The sequence below is a fragment of the Chiloscyllium punctatum genome, chromosome 4 (assembly GCF_047496795.1).
Source record: "Chiloscyllium punctatum isolate Juve2018m chromosome 4, sChiPun1.3, whole genome shotgun sequence".
Lineage (NCBI taxonomy): Eukaryota > Metazoa > Chordata > Chondrichthyes > Orectolobiformes > Hemiscylliidae > Chiloscyllium > Chiloscyllium punctatum.
Window position 1 is genome coordinate 52,326,687 of NC_092742.1, and position 26,494 is coordinate 52,353,180.

Genomic DNA, 26,494 nt, shown 5'->3' on the forward strand with positions numbered 1-26,494 from the left:
TTTTGCCAAAGTGCAAGACCTCGCACTTGCTCACGTTAAATTCCATCAGCCATTTCCTGGACCACTCTCCCAACCTGTCTAGATCCTTCTGTAGCCTCCCCACTTCCTCCGTACTACCTGCCTGTCCACCTAACTTCGTATCATCGGCAAACTTCGCTAGAATGCCCCCGGTTCCCTCATCCAAATCATTAATATATAATGCGAACAGCTGTGGCCCCAGCACCGAACCCTGTGGGACACCGCTCGTCACCGGCTGCCATTCTGAAAAAGAACCTTTTATCCCAACTCTCTGCCTTCTGTTAGATAGCCAATCCTCAATCCATCCCAGCAGCTCACCTCGAACACCATGGGCCCTCACCTTGCTCAGCAGCCTCCCGTGTGGCACCTTATCAAAGGCCTTTTGAAAGTCCAGATAGACCACATCCACTGGGTTTCCCTGGTCTAACCTACTTGTTACCTCTTCAAAAAATTCCAACAGGTTTGTCAGGCATGACCTCCCTTTACTAAAGGGAGGAACATTAAAGGAAACCATCATACAGATGAGGCCAGTCATGTTACAACAATGTTGAAAATACAATTTGCTGGTAAGCACACAAATCTCTGTAGAGGGGACAGTTTAACTCACTTGAAAATAAATCAGGGTGTGTACCAGATTGATAGCAAGCAAGAGAAGATCAAAGGCATTTTATCAAATGTCCTTGTTAAAAAGACAGACATCCTAATAGAATTTAAGATTTCTCACTAATGTCCAGAGGTATGGTTCTTGATGTGGATGTGGCTGATGTTAAATAGCATTGCCCATGATGATCTGAATATTAATTCATCCAACAATAAAAATCATTCAGATGTCTGACTGCTCCCATTGGGCTGCTGGCAATGTACACTCTCCACTTGCCTCCCATCAAATGTAGCTGAGCAGCTGAAATTTGGCCTCTGATGTTCAATCCACTTCCATGCTCAAAATTATTCAGAATGACAATAACAGACACTTCACTGCCATTGAGATAATGAATTCTTAATTCATTTAGCTTTCCTGAAATTTCCCAGCAACACTGGTCAGTTGTATTACAGTTAGGTGTGAGCTATACAATGCCTCTGAGTTTAAAAAAAAGATTGTTAGTTCACGCCCCACTCCAAAAACTTAGGAACAAATTCAAGATAAACACTTCAATATAGTGGTAAAAGAGCACTTGACAGTCAATGTATTGTCTTTCAGATCACACAGATTCCATCTTACCTCTTGGTCCAGCATCTGCAGTCCTCACTTTCGCTGAGTTGATTTTAACCTTGTAAAAGAGCCTTGTAAAATGATTTTGAAGAATAGCAAGGGAATTCTAAGCTGTATTTATCAGCAGTAATCATTTAAAAGTAGCTTTTTGAGACACTATCATATTGTTGTTTGTGTAATGTTGCTATGCATTTCCCACATTATAAGTGATTACACTTCTAATACTTCATTGTACTGTAAAGCACTTTAATGCCCTCAGCTCATGAAAACGCCAAGATCCTTTATTCTTGCTACAATGTGATCATTTTTCTGAACTCAAAAACTAACTGACCTGGCTGCCCACACTGTGGTTGACTAGTTCCAGGGGATGTCCTTGTCCCAGGAATTTCCTGTCCTCTTTCATCCACACACCAGCAGTGGCCTGTACTGCCGTGGCACTGCAGAGGCATGAAGTTCCCCTGCTCATCACACTCAGGGATAGGGATTCCAAGGAAGTGTGATCCATGCTGATTCACCTCTGCTTGTAGCCTCTCCCGATGCTGTTCACAAGCAGTCTTTGGCCTTTCAATGGATTCTAAGCAAACAAAAATAAATTTTCATGAGACAAGAGTGCAAATGTAACAATGATTTCTTGTACAATGTCTATTGTCACCAGTCTCATTGTAGAAAAAGGGATTGACGTGACGCCAATACTACTTCTGAACTCAAAAACTAACTGATCTGGCTGCCCACACTGTGGTTGACCAGTTCCAGGAATTTCCTATCCCCTTTCACCCACACATCAGCAGTGGCCTCTATTGCTGTAGTATTGCAGAGCCCTGGAACCCTCCTTTCCCCCCCCCACCCCTCCTCATCACACTGAGGGATATAGGCCTCAACAAGAGCTAAAGATCCACACACACTCAGCTCTGCTTGCAACCAGTGAAAAGAATGGAAAGAAATAGCAATGTGTTCCTCCGCTCACAGACTGGTTTTCTCTCATGCTTGTTGTTTACAGGTTCACAAGTAAACCTATCAGCAACAGACACGGCACAGGAACTAGCCTGTGATTGGAGGAGCAGTAAACAGCGAGGAAAGTAAATGCCAGCAATGAATGAGATGCCAGGAAGCAGAGGACGCCAAGTTTGAGGATCTGTAGGGAGTTGGAATGCTGACGTCTGGGAGCTTGGGTGCTTGGACACATGCCGAAGGTGCCGAGGGGCAAGATGGGGTTGGTGCCTGCAAGAGGGCTAAAGGATAGACATAAGGCTGGGTTGAGCTGGGGAGGCCACAAGGATGACCATATCAGCTTTAGCCTTTCGATCCCATGGAACTTCTCCCTCTCTCTTCCTGGCCAAAAAATCCTGGAGTCGAGAGTGTGGTGCTGGAAAAACACAGCATCTGAGGAGCAGAAGAATCGACGTTTCAGGCATCAGGAATCACCACACTCTCGACTCTGATCTCCAGCATCTGCAGTCCTCACTTTCTTCCAAAAGAAAACTTAGCAACTGCAAAGCTGTCCCAGTCAAATAGTTGCAGTTGCCTTTGTTTGAGTCAATGATGAATACTGACGCGAGCCCTCCTGCCTCATGGTAAACAAGTCACATTGGCTTGATGTCAGCTAGATGTTACAGCATCTATGACTGTCTACGTTGGACCATTTTACTTTGAATTAAAAAATTCGTCCAAAGCATAATTCTCTTACAAAACTCAGATTCCTAACAAATTAGAACACTGACCTGGCTGTCCACACTGCGGTTGACCAGTTCCAGGTGGTGTCCTCGTCCCAGGAATTTCCTGTCCCCTTTCGTCCACACACCAGCAGTATCCTGTACTGCCATGACACTGCAGAGGCCTGAATTTCCCCTCCTCATCACACTCGGGGATATAGGCTCCAATTAGAGGTTGTGATCCACGCAGACTCAGCTCTGCTTGCAGTCTCTCTCGGTGCTGTTCACAAATAGTCTTTGGCTGTTCAATGCTTTCTAGTGAGATAGAAAGAAATTTTTGTTTTGTAAAAGTGCAAATTCCTCCATTTCCATTGTGTAACGTCAATTTCCTGTACATTGCCTATTGCCCATGCCTGATCTTCAGTCATGAAATCCACTGTCAGTTTACAACATTACTACTATGGGATTCCGTATCAGAGTCACACGGTTAATTAAGGAGGGTCTGCATCACAACTAAAACTTTCCTCTCCAAGTCCTTTGCCAGAATTGAAAGGGGATTTCTTTTAAAAATTAAATTTCTTTTGTAAATGTTTCACATTAGATTGATTTCATTTTATTCATCTGTACAGACTGAAACAGTCCATGTCTAATTGCAACACGACCTGGATAATATCCAGGTTTGGGTTGACAAGCGACAAGTAACATACAGCCCTCACGTGCCAGGCAATGACCATCTCCAACAGGACAGAATCTGACCTTTGCCCCTAAACATTCATTGGCATACTCCTGCTGAATCCTCCACTATCAACATTCTGGAAGTTACCATTGATAGAATCTGAATGAGAGTAGCTATAAAAACACTAGCTAGGAATCCTGTACTGAGTAACTCATCTCCTGACTCCAGAAAGCCATCCACCATCAACAAAGCACAAGTCAGGAATGTGACAGAATACTCCCCACTTGACAGGAAGAGTACAGCTCTAACAACATTTGAAAAGCTTGACATCTTCAGGTCAAAGCAGCCCAGTTGATTGGCACAACATCTACAAACATTCGCTCCCTACACCACTGCTGCTCAGTAGTACACACTACTGCTATCTACAAGATACACTGCAGAAATTCATTAACACTCCTGAGAAGGCACCTTCAAAACTCATGACCATCTAGAATGATAAGGCGGCATGGGAAGACCAGTTGAAGGTAATTTTCAGGTGGATTTCCTGCATTTCCCTTGCATTTGCTGCCATTGTCCTTCAAAGGTTTAGAAGGTGCTGTCTAAGGAGACATGGTGAGTTATTACAGTATCTTGTAGAGGTTATACCTCGTCTGTGTGTGGTGGTGAAAGAAGTGAATATTGAAGCTGGTGGATGGGGTACCAATCAAGTAGCTGCTTTATCCTGGATGAAGTCAAGCTTCTTGAGTGTTGTTGGAGCTATACTCATGCAAGCAAGTGGCAAGTATTCCAACACATTACTGACTTGCAGATGGTGGATAGATGGAGAGATAGAAAGGGAGTAACTCAGTGCAAGTTTCATAGCCTCTGACCTGCTTTGTAGCTACCGTATCTATATGGTTGGTCCAGTTTGGTTTTTGGTCCATAATGGTTGTGGAGGGCTGGTTTCAGTGATGGTTATACTATTAAATATTAAAGAACAATGGTTAGATTCTGTCTTGCTGGAGATGATCGTTGCCTGGAGTTGCGTGGTGTGAATGTTGATCAGGTCTTGATAGAGATGTATGCACAGTGCTTCAGTATCTGAGGAGTTGCAAATGGTGTTGGACATTGTGCAATCACCGGTGAACATTCTCAGTTCTGAAAGCAGCTAAAGATAGTTGGGTTAAGGACACTATTCTGAGGAAATCCTGCAGAGATGTCCTGGACCTGCAATGTTTGAAGTCCAACAACGTCAGGTATAACTCCAGTCAGCAGAGAGATTTCTCCTGATCCCCACTGACCCCCATTTTGTGAGGGCTGTCTGATACCACAGTTGGTCAAATGCAACCTTGTTGTCAAGGGCAGCCACTCCCATTTCATCTTTGGAGTTCAGCTCTTTTTGTTCATTTTTCAACCAAGCCTGTAAAACTGAGTATCAGTGAGCTTGTTATTCCTGTGCAAGAACTGCTTTGTCAATGACTATTTTCATCGTTTTACTTAGGATTTAGAGTAGACAAAGTAGTAATTGGCTGGTTTGCACTGGCCCTGCTTATTGTAGCCAGGATATATCTGGGCAATTTTCTGTATTGTTGGGTGTATGCCAGTGTTGTGGCTGTACTGGAATAGCTTGGCTAGGGACAAGTTATGGAGTACAAGACTTCAGTACTATTGCTGGAATATTGTCAAAGTCCTTGGCCTATGTAGTCTCCTGTACCTTCAGCTGTTCCTCGATAACATGTGGAGCAAATCAAAGTGGTTGAAGAGTGTAACCTGATGTGGGAACATCAGGATGAAGTGTTGGTCCTGTTGTTTGAAACTATAGGTCAGTTGGCTTATCTTCTGTCCCAGAGAGCTTATGAGAATCCATGATATAAAATACTTCGATTGCACATCATGAAAGAATCAATCAGTGTCAACATGTTTTTTTTGAAAGGGTAATTATTAGCTAGCAAATTGGAGTTTTGTGAGGAAATAACAAGTAAGCTAGATAAATGGGGACCTACAGATGTGGTGTACTTGGATTTCAAAAACTGCATTTGATAAGGTGCCACTGAAGTTTTTTGACAAAATAAGGGAACATGATGTGAGAAGTAAAATATTAGCTCGGATAAAGCAATGGTTAGTGAAAAGGAAGCAAAGACTGGATAAGTGGGTCATTTCCAGCATGTTAAGGTCTGCCACAGGAATCAGTGTTGGGTCTCAGTCATTTACAGTCTGTTTCAATGACACAGACACAGGGGCTGAATGTATGCAAGCTACTTTTTAAATTAATTCATGTCGCTGTCTGGCCAGTATTTATTGCCCATCCCAAGTTGTACTTCAGGAAGTGGTAGTTAGCTGCCTTTTTGAATCGCTGCAGTCCCCCATGCCTTTAAGGACAGAATTCATGAATTTGACCTGCCTTTCATGAACCCATACTGCGACTGCCCGATGCAACAATTCCTATCCAGGTATCTCGATATTTCTTCCTTGATGATAGAATCATGCATTTTCTCCACTGCAGAATTTAAGCTAATGGGCATATTAGCTTTGTCTACCTTTTGTCTACCTCCTTTTTTCTTAAAACAGTGGCATCATATTTGCTGTTTTCCAATCTGCTGGAACCATCTCAGAGTTCACTGAAGTTTGGTAAATTACCGAGTGCGTTTGCTCTTTCTCGTGCCATCTCTTTTAGTATCCCAGGATGCACTCCATCAGGGCCAGGAGACCTGACTACCTTCGGCCCCATTAGCTTGCCCAACACTACCTCTTTAATGATAATGATTGTTTCTAGGTCCTCTCCTGCCATAGCCTCCTTTTCATCAATTATTGGCACATTATTAGTGTCAAAGGAGAAAGTGAGGACTGGAGATCAGAGCTGAAAATGTGTTGCTGGAAAAGATAAGCAGGTCAGGCAGCATCCAAGGAGCAGGAGAATCGACGTTTCGGGCATGAGCCCTTCTTCAGGGCTCATGCCCGAAACGTCGATTCACATTATTAGTGTCTTCCACTGTGGACACAGACACAAGATACCTGCTAAATGTCTTGGCCATTTCCTCATTTCCCATTATTTAATCCCCTAAGGGGCCAATGTTTACCTTTGCCACGCTTTTGCCTTTTATATATTTGTAGAAACTTTTGCTATCTGTTTTTAGATTCTCAGTTAGTTTACTCTCAATTTTTCCGACCTTTCTTTATAGATTTTTTTATGGCTTTCTGTTAACCTTTAAAGATTTCTTAATCTTCAAGTTTCCCACTAACTTTTGCCACTGTGTATGCATTAGCTTCCTTTATTTCCTGAATTGTCAATGGCTAATTGTCCTTTTCCTACAGTTCTGCCTTTTCACTGCTATATACTTTTGCTGTAGACAGGCAGGAGGCTGGGAGAACACAGTAAACAAGGCAGCATCAGGAGGTGGAGGAGTCGACGTTTCGGGTTTATCCCTTCTTCAGGACTGGGGAGTGGATGTGGTGGGAGCTGCAGATAAAGGGGTTAGCAGGAGCAGGGTGGTGAAGGGGGGATGGGTGAAGACAAGTAGAAGGTATGACCTGGTTGGTCAATGGGATGAATGAATCCACTGCTGTGTGCAGTGGTAGGGAGGTACTGTGAAGGGAGTCGGGGGATGAGGAGGGAAGTTACTTGAAATTGGAGAACTCAGTGTTGAGTCCTCCGGGCTGTAGTGTGCCCAGGCAGAAGGTAAATTGTTGTTGGCGCTTTGGTTTGTTTTCGCAATGGAGGAGGCCAAGGCCACTTTTGCTGAGCACTGTGAAAATCGCTTTGAAGGTCCTCCACTGTTCCTTGATAGACCTACTATAGTATTTGCTCTCAGTCTACCATAGCCAACTCCTCCCTCATCCCATTGTGAACTCCCAAGAACCAGCCTCTGTGAAATACATCTGCATGCTTTTCCAGGCTTAAAGTTTGACTCATACAAAATAAAAGATCACATCTTCTGCTACAATGTTAATAATTTTGCTGAATTACAACAGTGACTGACCTGGCTGCCCACACTGTGGTTGACCAGATCCAGGAGGTGTCCTCGTCCCAGGAATTTCCTGTCCCCTTTCATCCACACACCAACAGTATCCTGTACTGCCATGGCATTGCAGAGGCTTGAAGTTCCCCTGCTCATCACACTCAGGGATATAGGCTCCAACAAAAGGTTGTGATCCACGTAGGTTCAGCTCTGCTTGCAGTCTCTCTCGATGCTGTTCACAAATAGTCTTTGGGCCTTCAATAGGCTCTATTCAATAGAAAAAAAATTCTAATGAAACATAAGAATAAATGTTTCAAATTGGTTCTTATATCATCTTTTCGTCTATACTCTGGGTGTCGCCACTCTATAGGAAAGACATTTTTTCTAAGGCAAATATATTTTAACATAGCTCAGTGATAATCTTAATTCAGTATTGCAAATGTTTTCAACTCTAACATAATAGCAATACTGTACTCACCAGAAATCAAGTTTTCAATCTATTATACAGTTTATTGCAGAAAGAACCAAGTGTAACTGGCAAATGTTCTTTTATAAAGAGTATTTTAAGGAACTGTTATAAAATCAATATTTTATGGAAGTAATATTTTGAACACGGTTGTGTCAAATATAACGGGGAAGAAAAATGTGAGATCAGGTGATTGTTGAAAGATCTTTTGTAATAGCTCCAGTTTTAGTCTCCATACCTAAAAAAAGACATGTCTACATTTAAGTGGAAGCAATGAAGATTCAAGAAATTGGACCCTGGAATAAGGAGGCTGCTGTAGGAGGAGGTAGAGTAAAATAGACCTAATTCCTCTGTAGCTTAGCATAGTGAGCAGCATCTGACTGAAAGATATAAAATTCTTCCAAGTGCTGATGGGTAGATAGTGAGGGGTTATTTCCCCAGACTGGAAAGTTTAGAACGTAGGGTCAAACCATTGGTTAATTAAGGATTTGGCTTGTAAAGACTTCAGAAGAAGAGAAATCTCTTTACCTAGAGGGCTGCAGATGCTCAGTTGATTAGCTTGTCCTAGGTTGAGATCAACATTACTTTTAATCACTAACAGAAAGAAGAATAATGGAAAAGGGTAGGAAAATGGAGGCCATCTAGAGGTTCAGCCATTGAATGATAGGAGCAGTTCCTCAAAGTGATACTATTTCAATTACTTATGTGCTTACAATGGTTGTAACAGGCTTTTTTTGTTCAAAAGTGTTCATTTCTATTTTCAATTCATCTGTTATCTTTCTGATTTATTTTATTTTAATCTGTTATTCCTACATCTATAATACTGTCCATGTATTTATGAATCTTAGAGCAAAAACATTTCAATACAATATTTTGATAAGTTGCAAATTAATTTGGTTTTGGGCCTTTGATTATAGTGTTTGCCAGTACAAATGATTCCAAGATAACCATCTTTTATGAGTTAAACCTAGCTGTTTCTTCAAGCTCCAAGTTAGACTCACAAAAAACCTGACATTGCTTTTAACTCTGAGTTTTGATAGAGTGTGGGTTATTTTCCTTTGTTAAAAATGTCATGCCTCACTTGGGTAGTACACTGGAAATAAGGTTCTGCTATTCCCAGAATCATCACAAAAATTTTATAAAGCAAGCAGAACTCCCCAGTTTTAAACCCAGAGTGACAGAAAGCGTGGATGAAATTTCTGTACTTATCAATAATTACTATTTATTACAAATAAATAAATTCTAGCTACAGGTAAACACAATGTTATTTAACTCCAGGAGATAAAATTCTAATCCTCTCCTTATAAAACTTTGTGTGCACACACTTATCGACAACCATTGGTGCTGTGGGTGGTGGGAATGACTGGAAAGGCAATTCAGTTGTTTCTATCCACGGGCCTCACTGAGATTATCCTTGTGCATGCTAGGACCAGCTGCTCCATGATGAATCTTCTCCAGGTATTTTTAATTTCTTTGCACAGAACAATTGGTTCAAAACTTATGAAGTCTCTGACTTATTGGTTAAAGGAAACATTTACAGCAATTGGTAAGGAAAACACCCTGGCTTTCTTCAGGCTTTTTTTACTGCTGAGACAAGGATATCACTTCCCGTTCCGGAGGTCCTAAGGCACCTGGCTATCTCATTCACACCAACATGCTGTTCAGCTACTTGGCAGGCAGAGGGTCTTAGTTATCTCGGCTGGTCACCACCCCACTGACCAATATGATACTTGTTCCCAGCAAAACCTCATTTTGTACAAACCCCCAGTGCCAGTTTGTTGTTTGTTCAACTAGTGGAGGAAGTTTAGTTGCAGACAAAGTAAACAGCACTTACAGTAAGTGCTGTTAGCTTGCTTTTAAAACGTTCAATGCCTTCCACAATCCTTGGTTTTTATAAGGCTTTTCTTTCCTCATTTCAGTCCATAATCAAAAATGCATAAAAATATAAAGGTCAAGTCTTTCCATAGCACTGACTGACCTGGCTGGCCACACTGTGGTTGACCAGTTCCAGGGGGTGTCCTCGTCCCAGGAATTTCCTGTCCCCTTTCATCCACACACCAACAGTATCCTGTACTGCCATGGCACTGCAGAGGCTTGAAGTTCCCCTGCTCATCACACTCAGGGATATAGGCTCCAACAAAAGGTTGTGATCCACGCAGGTTCAGCTCTGCTTGCAGTCTCTCTCGGTGCTGTTCACAAATAGTCTTTGGGCCTTCAATAGGCTCTATTCAACAGAAAAAAAAATCCATATGAAACATAAGAATAAATGACTCAAATTGGTTCTTACATTATCTTTTCGTCTATACTCTGGGTGTCGCCACTCTATAGGAAAGACATTTTTTCTAAGGCAAATACATTTTAACATAGCTCAGTGATAATCTTAATTCAGTATTGCAAATGTTTTCAACTCTAACATAATAGCAATACTGTACTCACCAGAAATCAAGTTTTCAATCTATTATACAGTTTATTGCAGAAAGAACCAAGTGTAACTGGCAAATGTTCTTCTATAAAGAGTATTTTAAGGAACTGTTATAAAATCAATATTTTATGGAAGTAATATTTTGAACACGGTTGTGTCAAATATAACGGGGAAGAAAAATGTGAGATCAGGTGATTGTTGAAAGATCTTTTGTAATAGCTCCAGTTTTAGTCTCCATACCTAAAAAAAGACATGTCTACATTTTAAGTGGAAGCAATGAAGATTCAAGAAATTGGACCCTGGAATAAGGAGGCTGCTGTAGGAGGAGGTAGAGTAAAATAGACCTAATTCCTCTGTAGCTTAGCATAGTGAGCAGCATCTGACTGAAAGATATAAAATTCTTCCAAGTGCTGATGGGTAGATAGTGAGGGGTTATTTCCCCAGACTGGAAAGTTTAGAACATAGGGTCAAACCATTGGTTAATTAAGGATTTGGCTTGTAAAGACTTCAGAAGAAGAGAAATCTCTTTACCTAGAGGGCTGCAGATGCTCAGTTGATTAGCTTGTCCTAGGTTGAGATCAACATTACGTTTAATCACTAACAGAAAGAAGAATAATGGAAAAGGGTAGGAAAATGGAGGCCATCTAGAGGTTCAGCCATTGAATGATAGGAGCATTGGTAAGGAAATTGGTAAGGAAAACACCCTGGCTTTCTTCAGGCTTTTTTTACTGCTGAGACAAGGATATCACTTCCCGTTCCGGAGGTCCTAAGGCTCCTGGCTATCTCATTCACACCAACATGCTGTTCAGCCAGTTGGCAGGCAGAGGGTCTTTGTTATCTCAACTGGTCACCACCCCACTGACCAATATGATATTTGTTCCCAGCCAAATCTCGTTTTGTGCAAACCCCCAGTGCCAGATTGTTGTTTGTTCAACTAATGGAGGAAGTTTAGTTGCAGACAACACTTACAGTAAGTGCAGACAACTTGCTTTTAAAACGTGCAATGCCTTCCACAATCCTTGGTTTTTATAAGTATTTTTCCCCCATTTCTGTCCATAATCAAAAATGCATAAAAATAAAAAGGTCAGGTCTTTCCAAAACACTGACTGACTTGGCTGTCCACACTGTGGTTGACTAACTCCAGGTGGTGTCCTTGTCCCAGGAATTTCCTGTCCCCTTTCATCCACACACCAGCAGTATCCTGTACTGCCATGGCACTGCAGAGGCCTGAAGTTCCCCTGCTCATCACACTCAGGGATATGGATTCCACGGAAGTGTGACCCATGCTGATTCACATCTGCTTGTAGCCTCTCCCGATGCTGTTCACAAGCAGTCTTTGGCCGTTCAATGGATTCTAAACAAACAAACTTGTAAACTAAGTGAATAGAATCCTTTTCTGTTCATAAAGACAACTGGTGCCTGGCCTGCTGTGTTTTTCCAGCACCACATTTTTCAACTCTGGTACTCCAGCATCTGCAGTCCTCACTTTCCACTGTGGGAAGAAACCAGAGCACCCAGAGGAAACCCACGCAGACACAGGGAGAATGTGCAAACTCCACACAGACAGTTGCCACAGGCTGGAATCGAACCTGAGACTCTGGTGCTGTGAGGCTGCAGCATTAGCCACTGAGCCACCGTGCCATGAGTTGCACACAATGGTCAACATGGAGACACCTCCTGCAGTTACAGCAGTTCTAGTGAAGGAAAAGAGCTTTGTAAAGGTATCAGTAGAGGTAGCAAAAAGCTGTATACTCATCCAAACTAGAGGCTGAGGAGCAAAGTCCCCAGGTACCCTCTTGGTTTCTGCAGTCGAGTTTCTGAAGCATCAGGTATCTCAATTAGACAGATGTTAACGGAGAAAGTGAAGTTAATTCTGTTGAGTAGTGTAATAATGAGATGCAAGTGTATGCAGATCGGTGTCTCGCCATCTGGTGTGAGAGAATCATCTCGTCACCTAAGATGGGAGCATTTGATTGTGAAAAATTATCTTGATGGAAAGAATCCAACTTTAGGACTTTTGTTCGATTAATTCATCACACTTGCTACAATTCACACCATCTCAAAACAGACAATCGCGACATTTGGATGGAGGTTAATATGGTCAGACTTTTCCTTTTGAAATATTTACAGCATATTGTCAAGTAGTAATGAGAGGTATCATGTGCACACTGGGAGAAAGTAAGGACCACAAATGCTGGGAATCAGAGTCAAAACGTGTGGGGCTGGAAAAACACAGCCGGTCAGGCAACATCTGAGGAGCAGGTGAGTCGATGCTTCTGGCATCAGGTTTTCATCAGGAATCCTGATGAAGAGCTTATGCTCAAAACATCGACTCTCCTGCTCCTCGGATGCTGCCTGATTAGCTGTGCTTTTCCAGCACCACACTTTTTGATCATGTGCACACATGAGGTGGCTGGTACCATGAAATCCAACGTTTGTAAATTACACCACACTGTGAATCTTCAAATTTTGGTTAGATGCACAAACCTACTGTAATGTCTTTAAACTCCATGGTTTCACTACAATACTGGTCATTTTACGTTATGAAAGTATTGACTGACCTGGCTGCCCACACTGTGGTTGACTAGTTCCAGGTGGTGTCCTTGTCCCAGGAATTTCCTGTCCCCTTTCATCCACACACCAGCAGTGGCCTGTACTGCCATGGCACTGCAGAGGCCTGAAGTTCCCTTCCTCATCACACTCAGGGATATGGACCCCCACCTGTAATCCACGCAGGTTCAGCTCTGCTTGCAGTCTCTCTCGGTATTGTTCACAGACAGTTCTTGGGCGATCAATGCGTTCTAATCAAGCAAAAAGATTCATATTTTGCAGTAAATTTTTAGTCAAAGTAAAATTCATGCAAATTGGGTCATGGAATGTCTTTCTTTGTCACTGTCAGTCTGTTTATTGCAGAATTATTTTTCCTGGACTGGAATTGGAAGAGTGTGTTTGTGTAGAGGTATTTTACTGAAATGTTATAAATAATTGATGTCGTATGATTTTTAGTTCTTAAACATGTAATTAAAGAAAATAAGTCAGATCCTCAACAAGGAGACAGGGAGAATGAGAGCAAGAAAGAAGAACACTAACAAACATCCAAATGTAGAAAAACAAAGGCAGACAAAAATGTATTGCAGTACTAAATACTGACTTTCCTCTTTGTTTTTTTGTTATTTCTTGGTGGATCTGATTCAATTTAAGTTGTTTCTTCATAAATGTATTGTGCATTTCATATATTCCAGAATCTTGGAGGGAAAATGTATTACTGTTTCAGTATGACTGCAAAATCTGAGAAAATTGTTAATGAATTTTGAGATAACAAACTACAAGTGGATCACCAATAGAAACAAGAGATCATTAGAAATTAAGAATATAAAACATACTGAGAAGTAGCTGAGTACAGAAGAGAGATGGGGGCTGTAATCAGAAAAGACAAACAGACCTTTAAGATGGAAACTAAAACAGTCAATCATTTTGTACTATCATTGTTAGAGTTCAACGTCGAACAACAATGACAAACACTGCATGTACACAGGAAATAACAGATGTCTATGTTAGATGTTTCCATGATAACCAGCTTCACTGAGATACACCCAGGTGCTTATCAAAACTTAAAATTTGAGTCATTTACAGCGTTAGAGTCGTCTATAGCACGGAAATGATTTATTTAGCTCATCACATTCATGACAGCTTTCCATTGCTCAATCTAGTCAGTTCCTGCTTGATCCCCCTAGCCCTGGAGGTTTACTTCTGTAATGTGTCCTTTCATTCTCTTTTTGAAATCAGTAATTGTTTCTTCACGGGCAATCGGTGATGACACTATAAAAGAACTTCATTGGCTGTTACATACTTTCAGCGGGTTCAATGGTCATGAAAGTCATTATTAAATGTACAAGTCTTACCATATTCAGGAAATTACATTAAAAATGCATTGAACTTCTCATTTTATTTTGATGAAATATTGGTAACTTCGCTGGATTACAAACTGACTGACCTGGCTGTCCACACTGTGGCTGTTCAGGTCCAGGTGGTGTTCTCGTCCCAGGAATTTCCTGTCCTCTTTCATCCACACACCAGCAGTAGCCTGTACTGCCATGGCACTGCAGAGGCTTGAAGTTCCCCTCCTCATCACACTCAGGGATATGGACCCCCACCTGTGATCCACGCAGATTCAGCTCTGCTTGCAGTCTCTCTCGGTACTGTTCACAAGCAGTCCTTGGGTGATCAATGCGTTCTAATCAAAAAAAAGATTCATATTTTGTAGTTGTTATTTTAAAATCATAGAAAAACTAATGCAAATTGGGTCATGGATGTCTGTCCTTGTCAATCTCAGTCTGTTTCTTGCAGAATTATTTTTTCTGGGCTGAAAATGTAAGAATGTGGTTGTGTAGGGAGACAGAGACAGAGAGAGAAAGATATTTTGTTCCGTCCTATTCAGAGCTCAACATTAAACAATAAGAACATACACCACATGTCCACAGGAAATAACAAATGACTTCATTAGTTTTTTCATGATAACAGTTCACTGAGATACAACCCAGGCACTTATCAAAGCTCAAAATTAGTGTCATTTACAGAGTTAGCGTCATTTACAGCACAGAAATGATCTATCCAGCTCATCACATTCATGACAGCTTTCCATTGCTCAACCTCGTCAGTTCCTGCTTGATCCCCCTAGCCCTGGAGGTTTCTTTCTGTAATGTGTCCTCTCATTCGCTTTGTGAAATCAGTAATGGCTTCTTCACGGACAATTGGTGATTACACTTTAAAAGAACTTCATTGGCTGCTAAGCACTTTAAGCAGGTTCAGTGGTCATGAAAAGCATTTTTAAAAGAACAAGTCTTGCTATATTCAGGAAATTATATTTAAGATCTCTTGAATTTTTTTTGGATGCAATATTGGACATTTTGCTTTATTACAAACACTGACTGACCTGGCTGTCCACACTGTGGTTGACCAGTTCCAGGTGGTGTTCTCGTCCCAGGAATTTCCTGTCCCCTTTCATCCACACACCAGCAGTGGCCTGTACTGCCATGGCACTGCAGAGGCTTGAAGTTCCCCTGCTCATCGCACTCAGGGATATGGACCCCCACCTGTAATCCACGCAGGTTCAGCTCTGCTTGCAGTCTCTCTCGGTACTGTTCACAAGCAGTCCTTGGGTGATCAATGCGTTCTGATCAAAACAAACAGCAACTGATTTGAATCTGTTTCAAAACAATGTACAAATGTCTCAAAGTGAATATTGTAATATCTTTTCTTCTGCACACTGGATGTCACAAGTCTCTTTATAGGAAGAAATTACATCTCAGCCAATACATATGAACATAACGTCTGTGTGATAATCTTCATTATTTTCTCAAATGGTTTCCACATCTATCACCACCAGGGAGCCACCTGTATACAGCGAGTGCTATGAAGTTTATTACAGCAACAACTCTAGATTTTTATATAATTGGATCAATGCAGTTTTACAATATTGTTGTGAGGTGCTCTTATTGCATCCAATTTTCATTTTTTTTATTGGTTCATGGGGTATGGGAGTTGTTCACTAGGCCAGCATTTACTGTCCTATCCCTAACGCCCAGAGGGCAGTTCATATTGTTACAGGTTTGGAGTCATGTCAGACCAGATATAGACAGTAGTTTCCTTCCCTAAGGAACATCAGTGAACCAGTTGGGTTTTTTCTGAGAATCAAAAATGGGTTTTCTGATCATCATTAGACTGTTAATTCCAGATTTTGTATTGAGTTCAGAGTCTACTGTCTGGGCAGTCAAATCCCCAGAACATTCTCTGGATCCCTGGGATGAAAAATGTAGCAATAATACCATAGGCAATCACTTCCCCTGTAGGGATATACATTTCCAATTCCATTCCAGGAAGAAATCTTTTGTGGAAGAATGCAGTTGTAGAGGATGATTTGACTGGGGTATAATAAGAGAGAACTGATGTTTGATTACTTTATGCAGAGATTCAAAAGTTCTTAAAAGACAGGATTAACATGCAGGGGCAGCACATGTTTCGGAAGGGCAATACTGTATTGCACTTTATAAGAATGTTGGACGAAAGAAATCATGCTTATATAAAGCAAACAAAAGCAGTATTCACTGGTTTGGTAGCATCTGCGGAGAGAAAGCAGAGTTAATGTTTTGAATCCTGCCACCCTTTGGTGATATTTATGCTGATAACAGGAAGTGATGTGAAGAAGGGGTGAGCAGATAGATGGAAACGGAGTCTATAGAGAGACAAAGGAAAGAGACAGAGAGAGAAGAGAGAGTGAGAGAGAGAGAGAGAGGGAGATTTAAAGACGAGAGTGAGAGAGAGAGAGAGAGAGAGAGAAAAGAGAGATTTTCGAGGCCAATTTCTTAAAATTCTGTAGATAATGTAGTAGCCTCGATGTTGGACGTGATTTGTGGATAGTTGGCCAGAGAAGAGAAGCCAGACAGGTGATAGGTGGTATTTACGCTGATGGCAGGGAGTGGTGGTGGAGGGGAAAAGGAGTGAGCGGAAGGGTGATAGAACTTGAAACATTAACTCGTTCTCTGTCCCAAGATACTGCCACACCTGCTGAGTTTCTCCAGCAATTCCTGTTAATGTTTGTTTCGAACCTCTGGCATTATTCATTTTAGTTTTATATAACATTTTGATGGGGCCGCTGTTGAAATTATGTTTAGAGTTTTACTCTCCTTTACCACGAAGGATATATTCGCTTTGAAGGTGGTGCAATGAAGGTCTTGGGGGAAATTGCGGTCTTTGAAGAAGGAGGCCATCTGGGTTGTTCGGTACTGGAAATGGTCCTCCTGGGAGCAGATGCGGCGGAGGCGAAGGAATTTGGAATATGGGATGGCGTTTTTACAGGGGGCAGGGTGGGAGGAGGTGTAGTCTAGGTAGCTTTGGGAGTCGGTCGGTTTATAGTAAATGTCCGTGTTGATTCAGTCGCCCGAGGTAGAAATGGAGAGGTCTAGGAAGGGGAGGGAGGAGTCTGAGACGGTCCAGGTAAATTTGAGGTAGGGGTGGAAGGTGTTGGTAAAGTGGATGAACTGTTCAACCTTCTCATGGGAGCACGAGGCAGCGCCGATACAGTCATCGATGTAGCGGAGGAAAAGGTGGGGGGTGGTGCCAGTGTAGCTGCGGAAGACGGACTGTTCCACATATCCTACAAAGAGGCAGGCATAGCTGGGGCCCATGCGGGTGCCCATGGCTACTCCTTTGGTTTGGAGGAAATGGGAGGATTGGAAACAGAAGTTGTTCAGAGTGAGGACCAGTTCAGTCAGTCGAAGGAGTGTGTCAGTGGAAGGGTACTGGTTGGTACAGCGGGAAAGGAAGAAGCGGAGGGCTTTGATTCCTTCGTGATGGGGGATGGAGGCGTTGGGGACTGGGGAAGCGAAAATCATGGAGGAGGTGGAGGGCGTGGGTGGTGTCCCGAACGTAGGTGGGGAGTTCTTGGACTAAGGGGTACAGGACCGTGTCGAGGTTTGCAGAGATGAGTTCGGTGGGGCAGGAGCAGGCTGGGACAATGGGTTGGCCAAGGCAGTCAGGTTTGTGGATTTTGGGCAGGAGGTAGAAACGGGCGGTGCGGGGTTGTGGGACAATGAGGTTGGAGGCGGTGGATGGGAGGTCCCCTGAGGAGATGAGGTTATGGATGGTCAGGGAGATGATGGTTTGGTGGTGGGAGGTGGGGTCATGGTCAAGGGGGCAGTAGGAGGAGATGTCTGCGAGCTGGCGTTTAGCCTCAGCGGTATAAAGGTCAGTGCGCCAAACTTAGAATCATAGCAACAGGTTAAGGAATTGGATACTTACAAGTGAGATGAGAAGAAAGTTCTTCACTCACAGAGATACCTATCTTCAGAATTCCCTTCTCCAGAGGGCTATGAATGCCCACTGGTGGATATGTTCAAGGTTGAAATCAATAGAATTTTGTGTGTTGTGAAACAAGGAATTAGGGTAAAGGGCACGAAAATGGAGTTAATGTAGCAATACCATATAATCTTCTTCTGCTACAATTCCTTATGTTCATATGTTCTTACAGTTGTTATAGTAAGCAGTTAAAAAGTTATTTTAAATAGATAATTTCTCTCTCTAAGCATTCAGCATTTAATTATCTGATTATTGCTGAAAAGAGAGATGTATTGCCAAAGCTTCTCATCAAGACAAATGCAAGAATGCCAAAAGTTCAAATGATCGTTACAAGAGAGAAAAAGTTGTGAATTGGTTGGCAGGTTTATTCTGTTTTCCCCATCACAATACCTTGTAATCAACAGACAAATAAAAGCTCACCAACATCCTTCTTGGGTAATTGATAAAAGTGGAACATTTCAACATATTCCTTCTTGTTTACAAAGAATGCATTACTATGAACATAACATGGGTAACTGCATGTTTACGTATCTTATTTGTTACTGTCACTATATTTAGACTCAGGATTGTTCAGCAAGCACTGCCCAATCATGGAATCTCATCTAATGGTACATATTTCATCTTAAGTTTTGCAATTGTGTGGTGGATCAATATGATCTATCCTTTGCCAATTATGAACAACTGAAGGAACACGTTTGATTCAATCAGACCAATCAGTAGGACATACGGCCCACATAGCTGACATCATATGGGCAATAATATTATAAGATACAAAAACAAAAGTTGCTGGAAAAGTTCAGCAAGTCTGGCAACATCTGTGAAGAGAAATCAAAGTTAATGTTTCACATCTGGTGACCCTTTTTCAGAACAAGATGTTGTTCAACTGTGAGCTAGACAAAACCTTTTTTCTACTAATAGTAGCACACTGAAATACCATTGATATAACCAGTGCATAGCAGCAGCATGAAACAACTTGCTTAAACTATTGTTCAAATTTTTAAGGTAATTTGAAATCAAGGAAAATTGAAGCAGACTGGGCACTTTTTGAGTCCAGAGACTTTCACCATTTTGTAAGATTTTGCCTCAAGCCATGCACACTTTGGAAGTAAACAAGAGATTACTATCTTTGAGGACGTACTTCTTAAACTACATCCCCAGATCCTGAAAAATCTGACCAGACATCTCTAATATTTGCAATCTTGTATGTCACTGCTACTAAAGTGCATTATAAGCCAGGACTCAATCTCTACCTGGAAAAACATTCTGCACCCTAGCATCAGGAAGTACCACACCATGGTGACAGTTATTGAAATACCTGCCCTAACTATCGAATTTCCTATATAATGCCATTTAAGATCAAAGATGGACTCTCTTTCAGTTATATAATTTTTTCTTATTTTTAAGCTATTCATAATGATGCCGGAGCATGGTGACAGTCGAAGCTTTTCACTGTTTTTTTCCCCTTCAATACAACTGACAATAATTAGTTCAATTCAATTCAATTTAATGCCCGTCAAGCTCAGGAACCCTAACCTTCAGCTAAAGCACCTGAAGACACTTCCTACTTTCAGTAACAAATTAAAGACTCCTTGAACATCATATTTTTGGTGCCATATTGGTCATTTTGCTTCATTAAAAAAAACACTGACTGACCTGGCTGCCCACACTGTGGTTGACCAGTTCCAGGTGGTGTCCTTGTCCCAGGAATTTCCTGTCCCCTTTCATCCACACACCAGCAGTGGCCTGTACTGCCATGGCACTGCAGAGGCTTGAAGTTCCCCTCCTCATCACACTCAGGGATATAGGCACCAACCAGAGGTTGTGATCCACGCAAGTTCAGCTCTGCTTGAAGTCTCTCTCGTTGCTGTTCACAAACAGTCTTTGTGCGATCAATGGGTTCTAATCAAACAAAACTGATTTGGAATAATTGCAAAGTATTTGAAAATTGACATTATAACAAATTCCCTCTGCACACCGTATGTCATCAGCTTCTTTATAGGAATGAAATTATACCTGATCCAATTTATATTAATATAATTCACGTGCCTTAACCATAATTATCAACCCAAGTCATTTCCACCTCTCCATAGAAGAAATCAGAATTACAATAAGTATTAATGTTTAATGAGGTTTATAGTAGAGAAATCCCTCCATTTTGTGTCTGTTCTTTTATGGCCACTGTTATGAGTAACTGTTCTGGCACTACTTATCTTGTACAGGCATTCTTCCTGATTTGGAATTATAAAGAATGTTCTTTCGAAGAATGCGATTCTGAGGGTTGTTTTGGAACATAATAGGAGAGAACATTGATGCCAGATTATTTAATACAATAAGATTTAGAAGTCCTTGTAGATGATTCATAAGGAGCTAATGTGCAGGGACAGCACACTTTTTGGAAGTTCAGTCGTCAGTTACTTATTATTAGATCATTGGAGAAGAGAACAGAAAATCACACTTTCATAAGGCTTTGGTGAAATATTGTCACTGTTGAAATATTGTCTAAAGTTTTACTCTCATATGAAATTGGAGCAAAAATAGACCATTTAAAGATATCATGCCTGACCTCCTTCTTCTTTTTCCTGCACAAACCCTAATAATCCTTTATATGCGTAGGCAAAAACGAGGACTGCAGTTTGTGGAGATTAGAGTCGAGAGCGTGGTGCTGGAAAAGCACAGCACATCAGACAGCATCTAAGGAGCAGGAGGATCAAAAATATGGAACACTTCACAAATTTGCGTGTCATCTTTGTATAGGAGCCATGCTAATCTTCTTTGTTTCGTTCCAATTTTAATGTGTAGTTCAATCAATCAGAGTTGAACAAATTTAATGACTGACCCTCCACTGCTCTCTGGAATAGAGAATTCCAAAATTTCTTTTAATTGAAGAAATTACTCATCTCAATCTTAAACTGTATACCCCTTATTTTGGCAAATTGTCCCTCGGTTCTAGTTCCCCTTTCAAGGTAAATATGGTTCCTGCATCTATGATGTCAAGCGCATCAAGAATGTTGTTAAAATTAGATCATCTCTCATTCTTCTAAACTTCAGAGAAGATAGGCCAGTCTATTTAATCTTCCCTCATAAGGTGGTCCCTCTATCCCAGCAAGTAGCTTGATGAATCCTTGTTCCACTTTCCCAATGGCAGTAGATTTTTTCTCTTGTAAGATGAAAACTGCACACAATCCACTAACAGAGGTTTCACCAAGGCTTTAGAATATTTCAGTAAGATGCTTTTAATCCTATACTCGACACAAGTGGGTTCAAGTCAACATACCATTTGCTTCTTAAATTGCTTACTATATCTGCATGGGTATCCTTGTTCAATGAGTCATGAGCAAGTCTCCTTGGAAGTGAACACTCCTCAGCCTCTCACCATTTAAGAAACACTATGTTCTTGTCTTTTACCTAGCAAAGTGGAGTATCTCACATTTCTCTCCATTGTATTCCGTCTGCCTAATTTTTGCATACTCTTCTAACCCCTTCAAATCTCCTTGCAGTGTTTTTGCATCCTCCTCACAACTCACTTTTCCACCTGATTTTGTGTCATTTGTAAACTCGGAAATATTACATTAAATCCTCACATCCAAACCATGGTTATATACTGGGAACAGCTGGGAGATTGCAATACTCACCCCATCAATCAACCTGAAAACGGCCCATTCTGACTCTTTTGTTTCTGTCTTTTAACAAATTCTGAATCCATGCCAGTACGTTCCCACAAATTCATGTTTGTTTACTAACTTTTCATGTCAGACCTTACCAAGATCTGCTGAAAGTTTAAATATACCATATTCCTGGTTCCTTCTTATCTATTATGTTGGTTACATTCTCAAGAAACTTCAACAAGTTTGTTCAACTTGATTTCCCTTTCATGAATCCATAAAAATATAGAAACATAGAAACTAGGAGCAGGAATAGACCATTAGGCCATTCATGCATACTTTGCCATTCAATATGATCCTGGCTGATCCTTAATCTCAATGCCATATTCCCACTTTTTTCCAATTATGCTTAATGCTTAAGTATCGTGTTATTACATCTTACATTATAGATTCTAACATTTTCTCTATGGCTGATGTTAGCCTAACAAGTATGTTGTTCCCCACTTTCACTCTGCCTTCTTTCTTAAATAATGGGGTATAATTTTGCGGTTTCCATTCAGCACGACCCATTTCAGAGTCTGCAGGATTTTGAAAAGTGGCCAAGGCATCTGTATTTACATCAGAGATGTAGATCACCAGATCCAGAATATTATTATTAATAATAATCCTGTTCATTTTTTTGTAACAAATATTTATATTTTGCTATTCGCTGTTTACTTTTTCCCTAGGCTGTCTTTTAGTTCTGGAAGATTCTTAAGTATTTGGTTAGTTTTTCTGCCATTTCTTTATTCCTTGTTGCAGTTTTTAAAAATTCTACTTGTAATTGTGCACATTTCCAGCACCACACTCTTCAACTCTGATCTCCAGCTTTTGCAGTCCTCACTTTCTCCTATATTTTCTTTTGCTGAATGCTTTCCTTTTTTACATAACTTTAGAAGCTTGTATAATTTGTTTCAATATTTCTCGCTAATGTCTTCTCCTGTTTTATTTTGTTTTACAACTTACTTTTCTACCTATCTTTCTGTCATCAGCAAATTTGGGGCAACCATACTCACAGTTTGTACAGCCAACTCATTTAGGAACGTAGGAACAAGAGCCCAATTAGTCTGCTCTGCCATTAAGTATGGTCATGGCTGATTGAACACTTCAATGTCAGCAACCCTTGCCGTTCCCATACCTCTTTACACCTCTGGTAGTCAGAAGTCTATCATTCACTATTTTAAAAATACTCAAAAACTGAGCTTCCACAGCAGAGAATTCTAAAGATACAATACCCTGTGAGTGAAAACAAATCAGTCCTAAATGGCATCCTCCTGACTTTTAAGCTGTGCCCCTTGATTCTGGATTCCCCAACCAGGGGATACATCTTCCCTGCATTTATATAAATTGTTAAAAGTTGAGGCTCCAAAACTGATCCCTGAGCATGCCACTTGCTATATCGTGCCAACGAGAAAATGACGTATTTATGATTATTCTCCATTTCCTGTAATTTTGTAAATCTTCTATCTATGTTACTCCCTACACAATGAACCTTTATTTTCCACAATAACCTTTAATGTGGCATTTCATCAGATAATGTTTCGATATCCAAATACAGTACATCCACAAGTTTCCCTTTATCTAGATGGCGCTTCCTCAAATAACTCAAATAAATTAGTTAAACATGACTTCCTTTTCACAAAACCATGATGGCTCTGCTCAATTAGCTTGACCTAATATTATCATGGGTTTCCTTGTCATCATGTCTATGTAATGGCTATCAGAACATACATATGATTTTCTTCCTGAACTGATAATTCATCTGTTTTATTATGAATGCTGTGGGCATTTGTTTTTGTAAACTTTGATCCTATTAGCAGGCACAAACATACGTTTGCATTCACTGTACCATTCTAACACAAACTGTTTGCATTTGGAGTAACCTAACAATTTATGTCTTTGTTTACCTATTGTTTGCTTCATCTCTAACACTTGAAATTCTGACCATATGTCTTCAATAACTGCCCTCTCTGTATTACTGCTAGCAATGTGTGACACAAGTCTGGCCCACTCCATATCCTTCAGAACATTTTGCACTTGATCCATTCTGACCTTTACTCTAACATCAGGGAAATAACATACCATATGGCGTTATGACGATGGTTACAGAAATGTCCGAGTGTGCCCCTGACCAAGGAGTTTCCTATAGTAAATCAATTTCTGCTCTCTACTGTTTCCTTCCACATGTCATTTGCCATGGCCTGGACTGCAGTCTGCCTGGGGAGTGTCCTTCCCAATAGTCTCCAATGCTGAGAACTTTGAGAGTGGCACACACCCAGAAGACTCCTGCACTTTCTGTCTCTTCCTTCTCATCTGCATGACCACCATCTACAATTCTGAACTCTCACTGCCTAAAGGGAAGCCATAATGTGGAACTGCAATTGATCTAGAAAATTCTCACTCTCCCCGATGTTATGTAGCAACTTCACTATCCCTCAAACTCAGAATTTCTGACTTTAAGCTGAAGCAGCTAAAATCACTTACTGGTCTTAAAAACAAAATAAAGGCTCCTTGAACTTCAGTCTTATGACACCACACTGGTTATTTTGCTTAATTAAAGCACTGACTGACCTGGCTGTCCACATTGTGGTTGGTCAGATCCAAGAGGAGTCCGAGTGTCAGGAATTTCCTGTCCTCTTCCATCCACGCACCAGCAGTATCCTGTACCGCTGTGGCATTGTAGAGGCTTGAAGTTCCCCTCCTGATCACATTCAGGGATATGGACTCCAACAACAGTTTGCAATCCACGAAGATTCAACTCTGCTTGCAGTCTCTCTCGGTACTGTTCACAAGCAGTCTTTGGGCCTTCAGTGGGTTCTGTTCAAACAAACAACAACTGATTGGAAAAAAGTTTCAAAAGAATGCACAAATGTCTCAAAATGGACAACATAACATCTTTTCTTATAAAATCTGAGTGTCATTAGTCAATGAGACAAATCTATAACTAGATCAATATATTTTAACATAATTAACATGTGGTAATCTTGATCATCATCTCAAATGGGTTTCCACCTCTATTATCACTAGAGATCTATCTGCACATAAACTAATTCAGATTTGCAATGAATTTTAAGATTTTTCACATAGAAAATCATAGACATTTTTGTATGTCTTTGGATGAATATTGTTTAATGACATTGTTTTGAAGAGCAGTCATCTTGCCAAAATATTATTCTTGGAATTGAATTGGAAAGAAATTCCCATGGAAGAATGTGGATGTGTCTGAATATTTGACTGGAATATAATAGGAGACAAATCAATGTCAGATTATTAAAAAAATTTGGAGGCCTTTATTGACGAAATACAGAGCATTATTGTGCTGGGACAGTATGCAATTGGGAAGGTCAATATTGTGTTAGTCTTTAACATAAGGTGGTTGGAGTAGAAGACTAAAAAAGATCATGCTTATATAGATTTTTGGTGGGACCACTGTTGAAAACATGTTTACAGTTTTACTCTTCTTAACCATTTCTTTGGTTTGGAGGTGGTGTAATGAATAATCATTCAGTTGATTTCTGGAATAAGTGTGCTTGCTGTCTTTTGAGAAGAGATTGAGTAGAATTGACACAATTGTTTTGGAGTTTAAAATAACAAGAGGAAATCTCACTGTACCATATAAAATCCTTAAAGGGTCCTCAGGTTGATTTCAGAGGCTGTTTTCTGTGACAGGTGAGTTCAGAACGTGAAGTCATAGCAACAGAATTATGAATTGGCATTTGGGACTAAGATGAGGAGATAGCTCTTTACTTGGATAGGATGTTAATCTTTGGAAATTTTCTCTCCTTTGGTTATGGATGTCCACTTGCTTGTTATATTTAAAACTGACAACTATCAATTTTTACATACTAAGGAAATGTAGGGATATGAAAATGGAGTTAATGTAAGGTTCACCATAATCTTACTGAATGGCTTGGCAGGTTCAAGGAGCCATATGGCTTCATCTTCCTTCAATGTTTCATATTATTTTGATCCTGCAACTGCTATAGTAAGCAGTTAAAGTTTTGTTTTTCAAACATTTTCTGTATCTTTGCTTTCATCTGTTCATTTTCAGATTTGCTGAACAGTCGCCAAAAGTTTTGGTCTTGCTCACATCAGGACAAGTGCAAGAATGCCAACTTCAAAAGATTAAAATAATTTATATTACTGGGTAAATGGTGCTGGTTGGTTGGTAAATTAATTCTGATTGACTAAGGAATGCTGTGGAAAGTTCCTGGGTTATTCAGTAACTTGGAGTGCTTGAATATGTCATTTTGTTTACAAGGCCTGTGTTTGTATAGAACCAGTTGGTGTTGGGGCAGCACAGTGGCTCAGTGGTTAGCACTGGTGCCTCACAGCACCAGGATCCCAGGTTCGATTCCAGCCTTGGGCAACTGTCTGTGTGGAGTTTGCACATTCTCCCTGTGTCTGCATGGGGTTCCTCCCACAGTGCAAAGATGTGCAGGTCAGGTGAATTGACCATGCTAAATTGCCTGTAGTGTTAGGTGCGTTAGTCAGAGGGAAATAGGTCTGGGAGGGGTTACTCTTAAGAGGGTCGGTGTGGACTTGTTGGGCTGAAGGGCCTGTTTCCCCACTGTAAGGAATCTAATCAGTCTGACTCAAGATTGGGAGACAGACAGACAGACT

General features: G+C 40.8%; 1 protein-coding gene and 1 non-coding gene across 4 annotated transcripts in view; both read right to left on the bottom strand.

The window, feature by feature from the left end:
• The window catches only part of nid2a (nidogen 2a (osteonidogen)), a 110,738-nt gene that overhangs the window by 15,415 nt on the left and 68,829 nt on the right, over positions 1-26,494 (bottom strand). For 2 of the 3 annotated variants that reach the window (XM_072568708.1, XM_072568707.1), the window contains exons 23-31: positions 24,443-24,688; positions 19,884-20,129; positions 15,310-15,549; positions 14,371-14,610; positions 12,938-13,177; positions 9,933-10,178; positions 7,510-7,755; positions 2,947-3,192; positions 1,560-1,802 (exon numbers count right to left, since the gene is read on the bottom strand). In XM_072568708.1, the coding sequence (XP_072424809.1) occupies positions 1,560-1,802; positions 2,947-3,192; positions 7,510-7,755; positions 9,933-10,178; positions 12,938-13,177; positions 14,371-14,610; positions 15,310-15,549; positions 19,884-20,129; positions 24,443-24,688 (2,193 nt within the window). The remainder of the gene's footprint in view (positions 1-1,559; positions 1,803-2,946; positions 3,193-7,509; positions 7,756-9,932; positions 10,179-12,937; positions 13,178-14,370; positions 14,611-15,309; positions 15,550-19,883; positions 20,130-24,442; positions 24,689-26,494) is intronic. The other variant, XM_072568709.1, reaches the window with a different exon arrangement.
• On the bottom strand, positions 20,940-21,049 carry LOC140476649 (U6 spliceosomal RNA). The gene has a single exon (XR_011960576.1). It is a non-coding gene; the product is annotated as a U6 spliceosomal RNA (small nuclear RNA).